The sequence below is a fragment of the Talaromyces marneffei genome, chromosome 4 (assembly GCF_009556855.1).
Source record: "Talaromyces marneffei chromosome 4, complete sequence".
Lineage (NCBI taxonomy): Eukaryota > Fungi > Ascomycota > Eurotiomycetes > Eurotiales > Trichocomaceae > Talaromyces > Talaromyces marneffei.
This window is the reverse complement of record NC_072351.1, coordinates 2,774,259-2,787,780: the sequence shown is the minus strand read 5'-3', so window position 1 is coordinate 2,787,780 and position 13,522 is coordinate 2,774,259. Positions and strand designations below refer to the sequence as shown.

At 46.3% G+C, this 13,522-nt stretch overlaps 3 protein-coding genes across 3 annotated transcripts; all 3 read left to right on the top strand.

Annotated features, from left to right (window-relative positions):
• Positions 1 to 2,710: 2,710 nt before the first annotated feature.
• EYB26_006043 (uncharacterized protein) lies at positions 2,711 to 4,925 on the top strand (the record flags this gene model as incomplete). The annotated part of the gene is made up of 4 exons (XM_054265320.1): positions 2,711 to 3,351; positions 3,473 to 4,344; positions 4,402 to 4,556; positions 4,617 to 4,925. The coding sequence occupies 4 exons, from the start codon at positions 2,711 to 2,713 to the stop codon at positions 4,923 to 4,925; spliced, it is 1,977 nt and encodes a 658-aa protein (XP_054121295.1).
• A 1,237-nt stretch (positions 4,926 to 6,162) lies between these two features.
• Positions 6,163 to 8,695, top strand: EYB26_006042 (uncharacterized protein; the record flags this gene model as incomplete). Its single annotated transcript, XM_054265319.1, has 2 exons — positions 6,163 to 7,923; positions 7,976 to 8,695. The coding sequence occupies 2 exons, from the start codon at positions 6,163 to 6,165 to the stop codon at positions 8,693 to 8,695; spliced, it is 2,481 nt and encodes an 826-aa protein (XP_054121294.1).
• Positions 8,696 to 10,893: 2,198 nt separating this feature from the next.
• On the top strand, positions 10,894 to 13,021 carry EYB26_006041 (uncharacterized protein; the record flags this gene model as incomplete). Its single annotated transcript, XM_054265318.1, has 4 exons — positions 10,894 to 10,901; positions 10,979 to 11,123; positions 11,186 to 12,763; positions 12,815 to 13,021. 4 exons carry the CDS (start codon positions 10,894 to 10,896, stop codon positions 13,019 to 13,021), a joined length of 1,938 nt encoding a protein of 645 aa, XP_054121293.1.
• Between the last annotated feature and the right edge of the window lie 501 nt (positions 13,022 to 13,522).

Genomic DNA, 13,522 nt, shown 5'->3' with positions numbered 1-13,522 from the left:
GGTCAGCAGCTGGGTTTCTTAGATCTCACAGATCTAAACTTACTTAGTCTGGCGGTAGGATGGCCAATCAATGCATGGACGGCGAATAATTGGTCTTGTTGCTACTCTACTAGCTAGCGGTGTATGTACGTACAGAGTAACTTACATAGCAAGTATCGTCGTATTTCGAGATAAAGTTACATGTCGTTTCAAGTAGGATCGTTACGACGCTGGACTACGTACGCACGCATGAACCATTATTGATGTGGCAAGTCATCAGCTTGAATAAGAACGACAACGGCTTCGATGAAAATCTTATACCGAAGCAGAGAATGGTCAGTTATCCAGTCATCTAGTCATCTACAAAGGTAGCTTTCCTGAAGTTCGGAGACGGTGTAACTCCGTGTGTCGGCTGACTGATTGATAGTTAGGTCCTTAAGTCAATCTACACTATGCGGCAGCATTGGCCAATTTCTCGATCTGCATGCAGAATTGAAACCGTACATCAGGGGCTGACCCCATATTTGGGTACGTGCCTGACGATTCAAGGTCACATGGACATACTCCGTAGTAGACGTTGAGTTAATGCATCCAATGAGTACCCGGCAACTTAGCCTCGGGAGGGCTCGAGAAGGAAGTGATCACGGGAATGCTGGATCTCAAATTTGAACTCGGCTCCTGTTGGAAAAGGTAGGAGCTTTTGGCTAAAATATCAATCTGATTATGGCACGTGGCTGATCAAACAAGGAGGATGTCTACTACAGACTAACTAGTAGTTAGTCAAGGCACTAGTGCATGACTACAAGCACAAAGTAATGAAAGTATTGGAATTGCCAGTGACCATGACTGATCATTGGTCAATTATGAACACTCATTGCCTTCTTTGTTTTAGGACTAAATTTACATAGTCCGTACCTAAGTACACAAGTGTAAATACGATACGCAATACGCTGTATGGTGAAGAAACAATAGTTCTTTCGCTTCCATAAGATGTCGCGACCTGGCCTCACCTGTGTAGTGTACGTAAGTTGTGACTATGGAGGTCTGGCTTGACGTCTGGCGGCGAAATTAGCCTTGGTGAAAACCGCCACATATGGAGAAGGTTGGAGGATCGAGTGACTAATGTTAACATACAACCACCACTAACTACCTACTCCGTACCTCCCGGAGGTATGTACAAGCTACCGTACCCCGTACCGAGACTCCGGATGCCTCAAATTCAATTCTACAACGTAAGACGACGTTCGCTTTGACAGGCCCATTGTTGTCTGTTGTTATGTCTACTTGTCTAGCAATGAGGAGTAAATGGCAGGAGTATTACCACTTGACTGGCCCTCCAAAACTCAATTAACTTAATTAAGGGCATGTCCATGATCCATCGACGACGGAGTCAGCGAAGTAAGTGGCCTCCGGGACAGTTTAGTGTCCGCATGCGACAACGACGGCCGGCCAAGACGGCGTACCATTATACCAAAAATACCATCATATAAGGTACGTATTCGACATTTACACTGCGAGGCGTCGACTCAAGCATCTTGGATGGATAAAATAGCATCCTTGTAGTCGATCTGTGCGCCTTCATCTCGCTCCGTAAGTGCTGTCGGGCTTTGATCTACTACAGTGTAGTCGATGTATTGAGACGACTGGCGAAGGTGGCCAATCACACGAGAGAGTAACGACTGATGACGCTGATGCGCAGATGCCCGCGGGGATCTATCTGTTCTTGTTGTCTCAGCGCAAGCTGTTCCATGATATCGTCGCTCTCAGATCATTACTCAATGATTATACAACTTGCACTGTCAACAGGAAGACTGTAAGCTAGAAGTAAATGAGAAGGGCGGCCGGCTAGCGGGTCTTCTTCAGAAGGAAGTACCGACAGTGCGACTCCATTGTGCCGAGTCCCCAACGGCGACTCCCTGTGCCCTTACAATGGCCTTTCTAATCGTCTTCTTCGCGCATGCAAGAAACCTCTCAAGCTCAACATGCTGAAAACTATATTTGCATTCTTATATGCGCGTATGCAAGGATACGCTGGTTGGGCGACAGTCAATGACTCAATCACTGGTCGTTTTGACTTTCACCGCAAGCCATCGCTTTAATACGTCGTCATTACCGCCGTCGAGGTATTTCCGTGTAAGTTACATAGTTAGTTACATGGCTAAACCATGTCTTATGTAAGGATAGCGGGACCCTCCAAGTCACAATCAGCACCAGCCTGCTTTGCTTAGCCTGAAATCTGGCTGTTGATTTGTATTGCCATCCCGTCGTAATTTTCCACCACACCACGGCGCTAGCCCCGAATCAGGCATAGTGGTATATTTAGCGTATTGGCCCAGAACCAAATCCCCGTATTACTGAACTCATTAAGCCGTGTGTCCCCTCTTCGTCCACACCAAACAGTAATTTATCGTTACTTCCGCGCTCGCTCTCACAACTTTTTTTTTGGGATGAACCATCGTCAGTCAAAATCAAAGTGACTTGAACTCTTGTGTGGTTGTGTGTGTATGTGTGAGAGAGCGAAGTGAATGGGAACATAGATTTCATTTTCTTTTGTTTGTCTTTTCAACACTCTTATTAATCACGAGCTGCTTGGCCTCGCCACAGTTTCGGCTTCGATTCCGAATTCTGGTAACATCAGAAACTCGCCTCAGGATCCGCTCCTTCTTCAGCCTTCTTCACAACTTGTCTTCGGAGGAACAATAATATCATTTTTCATCCAGTCTTGATTCCCATGAACGACGCGACAGACACAGATACTCCTCCATCTCTTTACTACTCGCCTTCCATCAGCGATCACGATCACCTGTCCACCAGCGAATCGACTCCCATTAACACTCCCGTGGGCTTTGACGCAACTTCCTCCTACGCACGCAAACCCTCCAATCGCAGAAAGGACCCCTTCACTTGGGACTCGAAAGCTTCCAGGGATTCTACTAATCGGCCTCTGTACCTGACAGACGGCGAAGATCCCGCCGACGTCTCGAATATACCGTTGTTCCCGTCATCACTAGGAAAGACCGACACAATGAACGGCCAACAATCCCCCTTCGATCTCTCCGCTCGACAAACATCGGTTTCACCACCAGGCCAACAAGCATCTAATTTAACCTCGGCGCTGCAAAAAGCTGCCAACAATGATCGCGCTGGCAATTCTTCAGTGCCTGCTGCTAGCAACGCAAGCGCCGTCTACAAGGCAGCAGCTGCTCGAAAAGACTCTCTGAGCGCAAGTATGTCCCAATGGGGAAACGGGACGAAGCCCATCTCAGTGATGGGATCAAACAGAGAGAAACCTCGTCGCGAATCTTTAGCCGGTAGTTTGGTCGGCGGCATGAGCTGGGGCGGAGTTTCTGTTGGCAGTTGGATACGAGACGAGTCAGTTTGCCTCCCAATTCACTCTTTTCGCACAATGCCCTTCTTGTTGATTTGATGCTTTTTTTTTCGATATCTCATTAAGAAAATTGGTTAGACTCGCTACTGACACTGTATTTCATAGTATTATTATGACCGGCACTTCTCCATTCACATTCCAATCTCCATCTTTCCATTCATCATCATACTTGCCAAAATTAGAAGCGAATTTCATGCGTGATTTTTTCTGCTGTGGTCTCACACTTCCGTCACTGCATGATCTGTTGCAACACTACGAAGAAGCGCATGCACAGAAAGCCACGCAAGGTGGACAACGTCCCAGCCAAGGCGATAATCGAGCCGCTATCATGGCTGCCGCAGCCGCTGTGGCCCAATCTCAAGGTCAGTCAAACATGGGTCAAGACCGTGGAATGCAGCAAGATCGTTCGCAGAACGGACAGTCAAAATTCAATCCAAACCAGTCTATCGACACGAATGCCTTCACATCAACACAACCTAATTTAGACCTGGACACAATCGACGATATGGAAATGGACGACGCAATGGGTCTATCCGACTCGACTTCTCAAATATTTTCTTCGCAAATGCCAGTCACACAGGGAGGATTCAATTCGAACCAGAGGGTGCCTCAATTGAATCTCAGTATGCTTCAAGGTCAAGGTCTTCGCGGCTCACAACCCGGCACACCTATCGCTCCCGGTCATACGCTCCTGCAAAACAACCCAACCGTATCCTCAGTCAACACACCAACATTGTCATCGAATCCACTACAAAATTCGCAGTTTCGTAATACGCCCGATTCCTCCGGACCTGGCACTCCGGCCGAGCTCGACGAGACCGTCATCGGAGGCTTTGGCGATTTGACTATGCAGGGCGGTGTTTTACCACAGAACGGACAGTTCCCAGGATTTGGTGGAGGGAATGATATGGTCGATCTATGCATTGATGAGCCGGCAAAACGTCTCTTCAGTCCCAACGGAGGGTTTGGAGGACAAAGTTCGCAAATCCATCTCAAACTAGGCAATAGTCAATACGGTCCTAACAGCGAAGTAGCCCGACGAATCCGAGAACAACAAATGCTTGCCGGTGTGCCCGATACTTCGTTAGCCAGCATGTTCCCGAATGAAGAGCCGAAGCCTTTCAGATGCCCCGTCATCGGTTGCGAGAAAGCATATAAGAACCAAAATGGGTTGAAGTATCACAAAGCGGTATGTTTATTCTTTTGCAGTATGTTTAGTTTCTAGTTTCTTGTACTGACAGTTGAACAGCACGGTCATAACAATCAACAACTTCACGAAAATGGCGATGGTACTTTCTCGATAGTCAATCCTGAAACATCAGCACCGTACCCTGGCACAATGGGAATGGAGAAAGAGAAGCCATATCGCTGTGAGGTGTGTGGCAAGCGGTACAAGAATCTCAATGGGCTCAAATATCACAAATCTCACTCTCCCCCATGCAATCCCGATCTTCAACTCGCCGGTCGCGGTTTGACCGTTGGTGGCGTCATGCAAGGTCAAAACATTAATGTCGCTGGTGCCGGACTTCCAGGTATCGGTGAAGAGGGGTTGATGTAAGGGCGGGTGAAGGTCGAATCATTCCTGGCTACGTACTTCATTTTACTTGCTAAGCAGCCGACTCGCTATCTGTCGGTCATTTGGCTTGATCATCTCTTGGTATCACGAGGACACTTGATGGGAAAGTGACGTTTCGAAGGCTCGTCTGCATCATACTATTGATCGCACAAGATTTCGTCTCACGCGATTCAGTGTCATCCTGATGTTGTCGTCTCTTAACACCGCATGTCTTGTGAACGACTGAGCCATTCGACAAGCTCCGTGAGTGCTCATCATTCACCAGGAACCATCTTTGAAAGCATCTTGATGTTCATTTCTAATAAAATCCATCATCAGATGTCTCAATTGATGCAGTTGCTTTGGGGACCTATTTGTATAGATCACGACTATCTTCTTAGTGGTGCAATCGACAAAGCTTGTTGAGATACGTGAAGAGATGGCTTCTTGTCGATTACCTATACAGATGACCTCTTCGTTTCCAAGCTGGTCTCGGAACGTTCGATCACTGTGCTTGTTCCCATCTGGACCGAGTTATTTTCCTTCGAATATGGGAATTTTCAAAGCAAGATTTATTAGCATAACCGGCGTGATTATGTGACGTGATTGCTTTACTTTCTTCCACTTTGTTCTGATCCCGAATAGAGTCTACCCTTTGCTTGGCTGTTTTTTATTTCTTATTTATTCATTTCCTGGGGATTCTGATTTTGTTATCATTTTTATTGGCCTGGGGTTTTTCTATATGTGGTATTGTTCTTGAGTCTTTCTTGTTCATGTTGTTAGATGTAGAATATCCCACCGTTTCACGTCTGCGGTTCTTGTTTGTTTTTGTCAAGTCGGTTATTATCTGGTTGCGATCAAAGAAATAAAAGTGTTTCAAGTTCATCGACGTTCTTCTTGATCAATCGCCTTAGTATACTCCACAGCTGAAGAATATCATAAATCTATGGGGCGGGACCGTAAATGCTCAGTCGGAAAGATGCACTAACCAATCAACGGCCAGTTTCGAAGCCCACCCCATTCAGTTCTGCCGGTTTTATAATCACCGCTCTGACTTTTTCGTAGAAACTTTTTTTCTTAGTCTTTCTTTGCGGCCGAGGAATCAACATTTGAAGAACTTCGTTTTGAGGTTTTTCGAGACGTATTGTTGTTTCGCCTGCCATTGGGCTCATTCTGGTAGCATTTATTTTTTAATAGCTTATTTGAAAACCCTATCTTTTTTTTGATCTCTCCCATCAAAATGGGTCAAAAATCGAAAACCGCAGACGACAATGATTTCGTATTTACATTGTCCGACGACGAGGGCTTCGCCATTGACGAGACCGAAGATGTAAGCGAAGAAACGACAGAAATCGAGAATACATCCAAAAGCTCGAAAAAGCGAAAGCGTGAACAAAGTTCGACATCACAACCCTCCAAACAATCGAAGAAGCAAAAGAAACAACAACAATCAAAGAAGGGCAAGAAAATAGAAGTCGAAGACGATGAAGAAGGTGTTGATGAGGATGAGGCGGCAGATGACGGTGAGGATGATGGCGTGCTCGACCCAGAATTCGAGTTTGATATTGGCGGTAACGCGACTCGTGATGTTATCGAGGACTTTGATGGTTGGGGTGCGGATGAAGGGAAGCAGAAGGCTGCTGGTGGGAATAAGAAGGCGGTGGATATTGATGATATAATTGCTCGTCGCAAGCAGAGGAAGGTGGATGAGATTGAGAGGAAGAAGAGGAAAGCTGAGAAAAAGGGAGAGGAATTCGAAGGATTTGGTAGTGAGGAGGAGGCTGATGAAGAAGAAGATGATGATGACGAAAAAGAAGAAGGCGCTGAAATTCCTGACTTCGAAGATGACGAATTATTGGCAGAGGATGGGTTTGGTATGGGTGTTGACGGCGCAGAGCCGGAAGATGAGGACGAAAAAAGCGGTGATGACGAGGAAGAGGAGGACGATTCAGAGGCAGAAGAAGATGATGATGCTCGTTCTGATGACGACTCCTCGGTAGCATCCCCAGTTGCGCACCCAGACGATATAGCGTCCGACGAAGAGTCTGAGTCCGAGAGCGAGAACGCCGAAGAAATTGCCAAACGAAAAGCCTTCTTTGCACCTGAAGAGCCTGCCTCAGCAGAAAAGGATGCTGATGACGCCGCCAATGGCTCGTTCCAGAACTACAACCTCTCCCGTCCCATTCTTCGAGGCCTGGCAGCTGTGGGATTCACAAAGCCAACCCCGATTCAGCGCAAGGCCATCCCCGTTGCCCTTTTGGGCAAAGATGTTGTTGGTGGTGCTGTTACGGGTTCCGGTAAAACGGGTGCCTTTATCATCCCCATTCTTGAGCGACTGCTGTACCGACAACGCAAAGTGCCTACTAGCCGTGTGGCTATTCTGATGCCGACTCGTGAACTTGCAGTCCAGTGTTTCAATGTGGCTACGAAACTTGCGACGTACACTGATATAACCTTCTGTCAACTGATCGGTGGTTTCAGTTTGCGTGAGCAAGAGAATATTTTGAAGAAGCGACCCGATATTATTATTGCTACTCCCGGTCGTTTCATTGACCATATGAGAAATTCCTCTAGCTTTACAGTTGATACTCTTGAAATTCTTGTTCTCGATGAAGCCGATCGGATGTTGGAAGATGGTTTCGCTGACGAATTGAACGAGATCTTGACAACTATTCCCAAGTCGCGTCAGACTATGCTTTTCTCCGCTACCATGACGGATTCTGTTGATAAGCTTATTCGTGTGGGTTTGAACCGTCCGGTCCGCTTGATGGTGGATGCGAAGAAGCAGACTGCCGGCACGCTGGTGCAGGAGTTTGTGAGACTGCGACCAGGTCGTGAGGACAAGAGACTTGCTTCACTCATACATTTGTGTCAACAAGTTTACACGTCTCGTGTGATTATCTTCTTCCGTCAGAAGAAGGAGGCGCATCGTGTGAGGGTTATTTTTGGCTTGTTCGGATTGAAGGCTGCCGAATTGCATGGTAGCATGAGCCAGGAACAGGTATGTCAAGGTCAACCTTTTATGCTTGGATTCTTACTAATTCCTATAATAGCGTATTAAAAGTGTTGAAGACTTCCGAGACGGAAAAGTGGCTTTCCTACTAGCAACAGACGTCGCTTCTCGTGGTCTCGATATCAAAGGCGTGGAGACTGTCATCAACTACGAAGCACCCCAAACACACGAAATTTACCTCCATCGTGTCGGTCGTACTGCTCGTGCCGGCCGCTCCGGTAGAGCATGCACATTGGCCGCCGACCCCGACCGCAAAGTCGTCCGAGCAGCAGTCAAAGCAGGCAAAACCCAAGGAGCCAAAATCATCAGTCGAGTCATTGGCTCTGAAATACAGGACGAACTTGCCACGGAAATCGAAGACCTTCAAGACGAAATCGACGCAATTCTGCGCGAAGAGAAAGAAGAAAAAGAACTAGCACAAGTCGAAATGCAGACCTCCAAGGGCGAGAATTTACTCAAGCACCAAACCGAAATCATGTCACGACCTAAACGTACCTGGTTTGAGACGGAGAAGGAGAAACAAGAAGCACAGAAACGTGGGTTGATAGAGCTTAATGGCCTCGATGCGTCGTTGAGTAAGAAGGAGAAACGGAAATTGAGTGGAAAGGAGAAGAAGAAGTTGGATGATACCAGGGATCGAAAAGAGGGAAGAATGTGGAAGAAGGGAAGAAAGGAGCGAGAGAGTAAGGTAGCGCCACCGAAAAAGGGCACTGCGAAGAAAGGTGGGAATAAGGTCAAGGGTAAGAAAAGTAGGAAGTGATTGTTCGGATTCAAGTACATAGGTTTTTAAAATTAAGAATATCGTGCCATGTTGTATATACCTACGTACTTTCATTCAGGAGCTCTAACAGAACAAGGTTTGTTGCCGCGACTCCTTTTCTCTCTCGGTTTTGTAATTGGTATTCCTCGAGTGCTTAGGGTGAGGCACTTCCATGAATTAGGACAATGTCTCAAATAGGGAACATTGCCATTTCAGGAAAAATTTCATTAACGCAACCATGGGCAGAAATCAATGGCTGCAAAATAACATCTTCCTGGTACTTGATCCTAGGTATCGAAGACGGTTTTCTTTGAATCCAGATTGCTGCTTGGCGTTAATATCAATATGTTATGCGGAACAGATCCCTAGATTTCCCCAGCATCCCATACCTTTCCATAATATTTGAAGCTCTCGCGGACAGAATCACACTGAGAACTGGGAACCAGCAACGACACGAAGGGCTTCGAAACATCGAAGAAGCATTCGTGCGTCAAAAAAAGTATGAAGCGGCACAGGATATACAACATTGAAAGATTCCTAAAAAATGTTGACACCTATACTGGTTACTAGATGTCAAGTCGATAACTAGTATCCCATGTCTATGCTTTCAGGAGCCAAATTCACGGATGAGATACCGGGAGAAAAAGCAAGAGGGGTTTTTTATTAGAATTGCTGGTCTTGGAATCTGGATACTTTTTGTCTTGGTCTTGATTCATGTATATTTTCGAGACTGGTGGTGTACATACACTGCCTTTCGGTCCTAGCTACGGCCACAATGTACCCCATACCACTGGGGATGTTGTGGAAGTGGGTGGGGAGATAGGATGACACGGCCGATTAGAGTTTGGGATACAGCTCAGGTTCAATGAGTGATTTCTTGGAAAATGCGATTGTAAAAAAATCTCGTAACTTGACTTGATCGCCGAAAAGTTTGAATGAGGTCTTTTTGCATGCCCTTTATGCAGTTACAGGGATGATTTCCCGTTGACCGGCGATCATTTCGGAGTGTGCCAATAATGATGCCACATTATCTGCGTCGCCATCAGCTCTGTCGGCCCATATCAATACAGCATTGACGCCCGTACTCGTGAGCCTGTCTCATATACGTGAAGCCATGGTCTACTTTTGAATAGAAAATTGACTATCCGTCGATATCAGTGCTGATCTGGCCTGATCGAAGTTTTTATTCAAACCGGATATGAGTTTTGACACTTGCTCCCACAATATGACGACTGAAACTAACGATCCAACAGCATATGAAGTTAAATTACTAGCCAATTCATGCCACATTTATCCTAAGTATCCTTGCATGTGTAGAGGAACCCATTAATGGTGGTTATCCCATGTACTCGTGGAATGGTCATAGATTAGGGCTTCCTTAGCACGTGCACTAGTTAAGTGCCGGGGTTTACCCACGTCTCCACAGGAAACAAACTGCTTTTATACCGGTACCCTGACTCATTTTTTGGAGCTTTGAGAAAGGAAAAGAAAAGAGAATTCACCTGGCTAACAAGTAAGGTCCGGTTTGTTTCCCCATAACCTTGAAATAGTTCGAGTTTCGGACACAGGTGATCTCTGTTTCATGGACCGGAGTGCAATGTCGCTCAAGTGAACTGATTTCGACAGTCTAGATCCCGAGTCAACGTGAGACAGGAGTTAATTCGAGTTGTATTCCAGTCAATTGATTGGCAGAGGGCAATTCGTAGCTGTACTGTCATGCTTGCAGAACTCTGTGCATATGATCAATTACATCCTGTTGGTTATTCGCAGCTAACGGTTACACTCGGCCTGTACTCCTCTCATACTATAATAGTTAGAGTCTTCAAGACGATAGGCTGTGGTCGAGCTCTAACGCAACTTAACTTTAGGCAAAGGCGTGGTTGGATTAGCTAAGCAGCGCCTGCCTGTGATACGTCAACTCCGGGTGCTGTCCCACTCCAGCATAGAAAGATCAATATCGCCTCTGACTCACAGAACAGATCCCTATTTATTCTCCCTTCTCTGCCAATTCCCATTGTCTCTGATTCAATCATCTTCATCTCATTGACTTGCGTACTCAAGTACATTGCCTCCCATTGATTGAACCCCTCGCTGTACAACGATAACGCTATCGACGACGAGAGGGCCCCCGCCATTTTTTATCATCATCATTTTCACCCCGCTCGAGAAGAGTAAAAATCGACCACCTGAAGTTCACAATGCCGATGTACGATCCTCCATTCTCCGATTAGAATAATATATTGCATGAAAGGGATTTGTGCTAATCATCTACTTTCAATGCAGGCTCAAGGATCCTTCCAAAAAATACAAACGGTTCAAGCCGCTCAACCTCCCGGACCGAACATGGCCGAACAAGACCATCGACAAGCCGCCTCGCTGGCTAGCTACCGATCTACGAGATGGTAACCAAAGTTTGGTGGACCCTATGGTATGATTTGGTCTTAATTATATAGCGCTGACTTGAAGGTGGTGTTGCTAATACCTCCGTAGGATGGTGAGCAAAAGTGGAAATATTTCAAAATGCTCGTAGAGCTCGGCTACAAAGAGATTGAGGTCTCCTTCCCTTCCGCATCCCAGACCGATTTCGACTTCACTCGCAGAATTATTGAAACCCCCGGTACCGTTCCCGACGACGTTTGGATTCAAGTGCTTTCGCCATGCCGAGAGGATCTCATCCGCCGCACAGTCGATTCCTTGAAGGGCGCAAAGAAGGCCATTCTCCACATGTACCTGGCTACAAGTGACTGTTTCCGTCGAATTGTTTTCAACATGACAAAAGAACAGAGTCTTGCATTGGCCGTCAAGTGCACCAAATTCGCCCGATCCATCACAAAGGATGACCCATCCACTGCCGGAACAGAATGGCAATACGAGTTCTCTCCCGAAACCTTTTCTGACACTGATCCAGAATACGTTATTCAAGTTTGTGAAGCCGTGAAAGAGGCCTGGGGCCCAACCGAGGAACACCCTATGATTTTCAATTTGCCTGCTACCGTTGAAATGTCTACGCCAAATGTTTATGCCGATCAGATTGAATACTTTTGCCGCAATATGACCGAGCGCAACAAGTTTGCCGTATCTCTCCACCCTCATAACGACCGTGGCTGTGCTGTTGCAGCTGCCGAGCTTGCCCAGATGGCTGGTGCAGACCGAGTTGAGGGAACTCTTTTCGGCAATGGAGAGAGGACGGGAAATGTCGACTTGGTCACTCTTGCATTGAATCTTTACACCCAGGGTATCTACCCCAATATTGACTTTTCAGATCTCAATTCCGTCATTAAAGTCGTCGAAGAGAGCAATAAGATCCCAGTTAACGAACGTTGGCCTTATGGCGGTCAGCTAGTGGTGTGTGCTTTCAGTGGTAGTCACCAAGATGCAATCAAGAAGGGCTTCGTGGCCCGGGAGGCTGCTAATAGTAAAGTCGACGACCGCTGGGAGATTCCTTACCTGCCTTTAGATCCACAAGATATTGGCCGAACATACGAAGCCGTTATTCGAGTCAACTCTCAAAGTGGCAAAGGTGGTGCTGCATGGATTATTCTCAAGAGTTTGGAACTCGATCTTCCTCGTGGATTACAAATTGAATTCAGTCAAATTGTACAGAAAGAAACCGAGAGACTCAGCCGTGAACTCCGCCCAAGCGAGATTGTGGCTTTGTTTGAAAACGCCTATCATCTCAAGACAAACCCTCGCTTTACATTGATCGATTACAACATCACTACCGATCGATCACATTCGCCGGCACCATTGGAAGCTGGAAAGGCGCTCAACACACGAAACCTCAGCCGTCGATTTACGGGTATCATCGAGATTGACGGCATCCAACATCCCATTACTGGTGTTGGTCCAGGTGCTATTTCGTCCTTGGCCAACGCGCTTTCTACTTTGGGCATTGATCTCGACGTGCAAGATTATAAGGAACACTCCATTGGTGTAGGAAGCCACGTCCGTGCTGCTACTTATATTCAATGCACGGCTTCCCAATCGAAAGACGTCGTTTGGGGTGTCGGCCTCCATCAAGATGTTGTCCAAGCCAGTTTGATTGCTCTTTTGAGTGCTGCTAGCTCTGTAAGCCTCCCATCTTCTCTAGTAAAAAGTCATTTCTAATATAGAGTCCAGTTTCTCACATCTCGCGCCGGCTCACCAGCACCCTTCCGCCCCGTGCGCTCCAACACTCTAACTGACGAAGACCTCCAAGCCATTGAGCAGCTCTCAGCCAGCATTCGTGACTTTGACGAGGAGCAAGAGAAAAAGAACGCTGCCGAGGGTGTGCAGAAACAAAAAGCCGATATTGAGAAGCTTGAAACAGAAGTTCAACAGTTGTAAAAAAGTGTTAATTGTTGTGTGTATACCTTTATTTTATGTTCTACTTCGTATGTCTTTCGCTCCATGAGAGCACAAAAGAATGATTCAATGAACGTGATCTCGGATATTGCAACTTTCTCGCCTGACTTGTTCAAAAATAAATCGGTGTTGGGGAAAATATGCCATGCCTTGCTTTCACAGAATAGAGAACAGTTTGAGATCAATTCAAATATCAAACACTCAAACCCTTAAAAAATGTGAACGAGAGTAAAAAAATTACTAAAAATATTGAGGCTGAGAAATTAAGCATAACTATCACTTAGCACTACGACAAGAACTGCATTTGGCGTAAATGCAACCAATGAAGTGTGCGATCCTTTACAGCGTGGGCCTCCAACACATCCAATGATATACATGCACTGTAATTTGTTGTAGATGAAACGCGCTAGCATGGCAGTTAAGCTTGGCTTGAGAGCGTCTTCTGTCTGGACATGTTTTAAATATTGAAGACAGCTGCCTCAA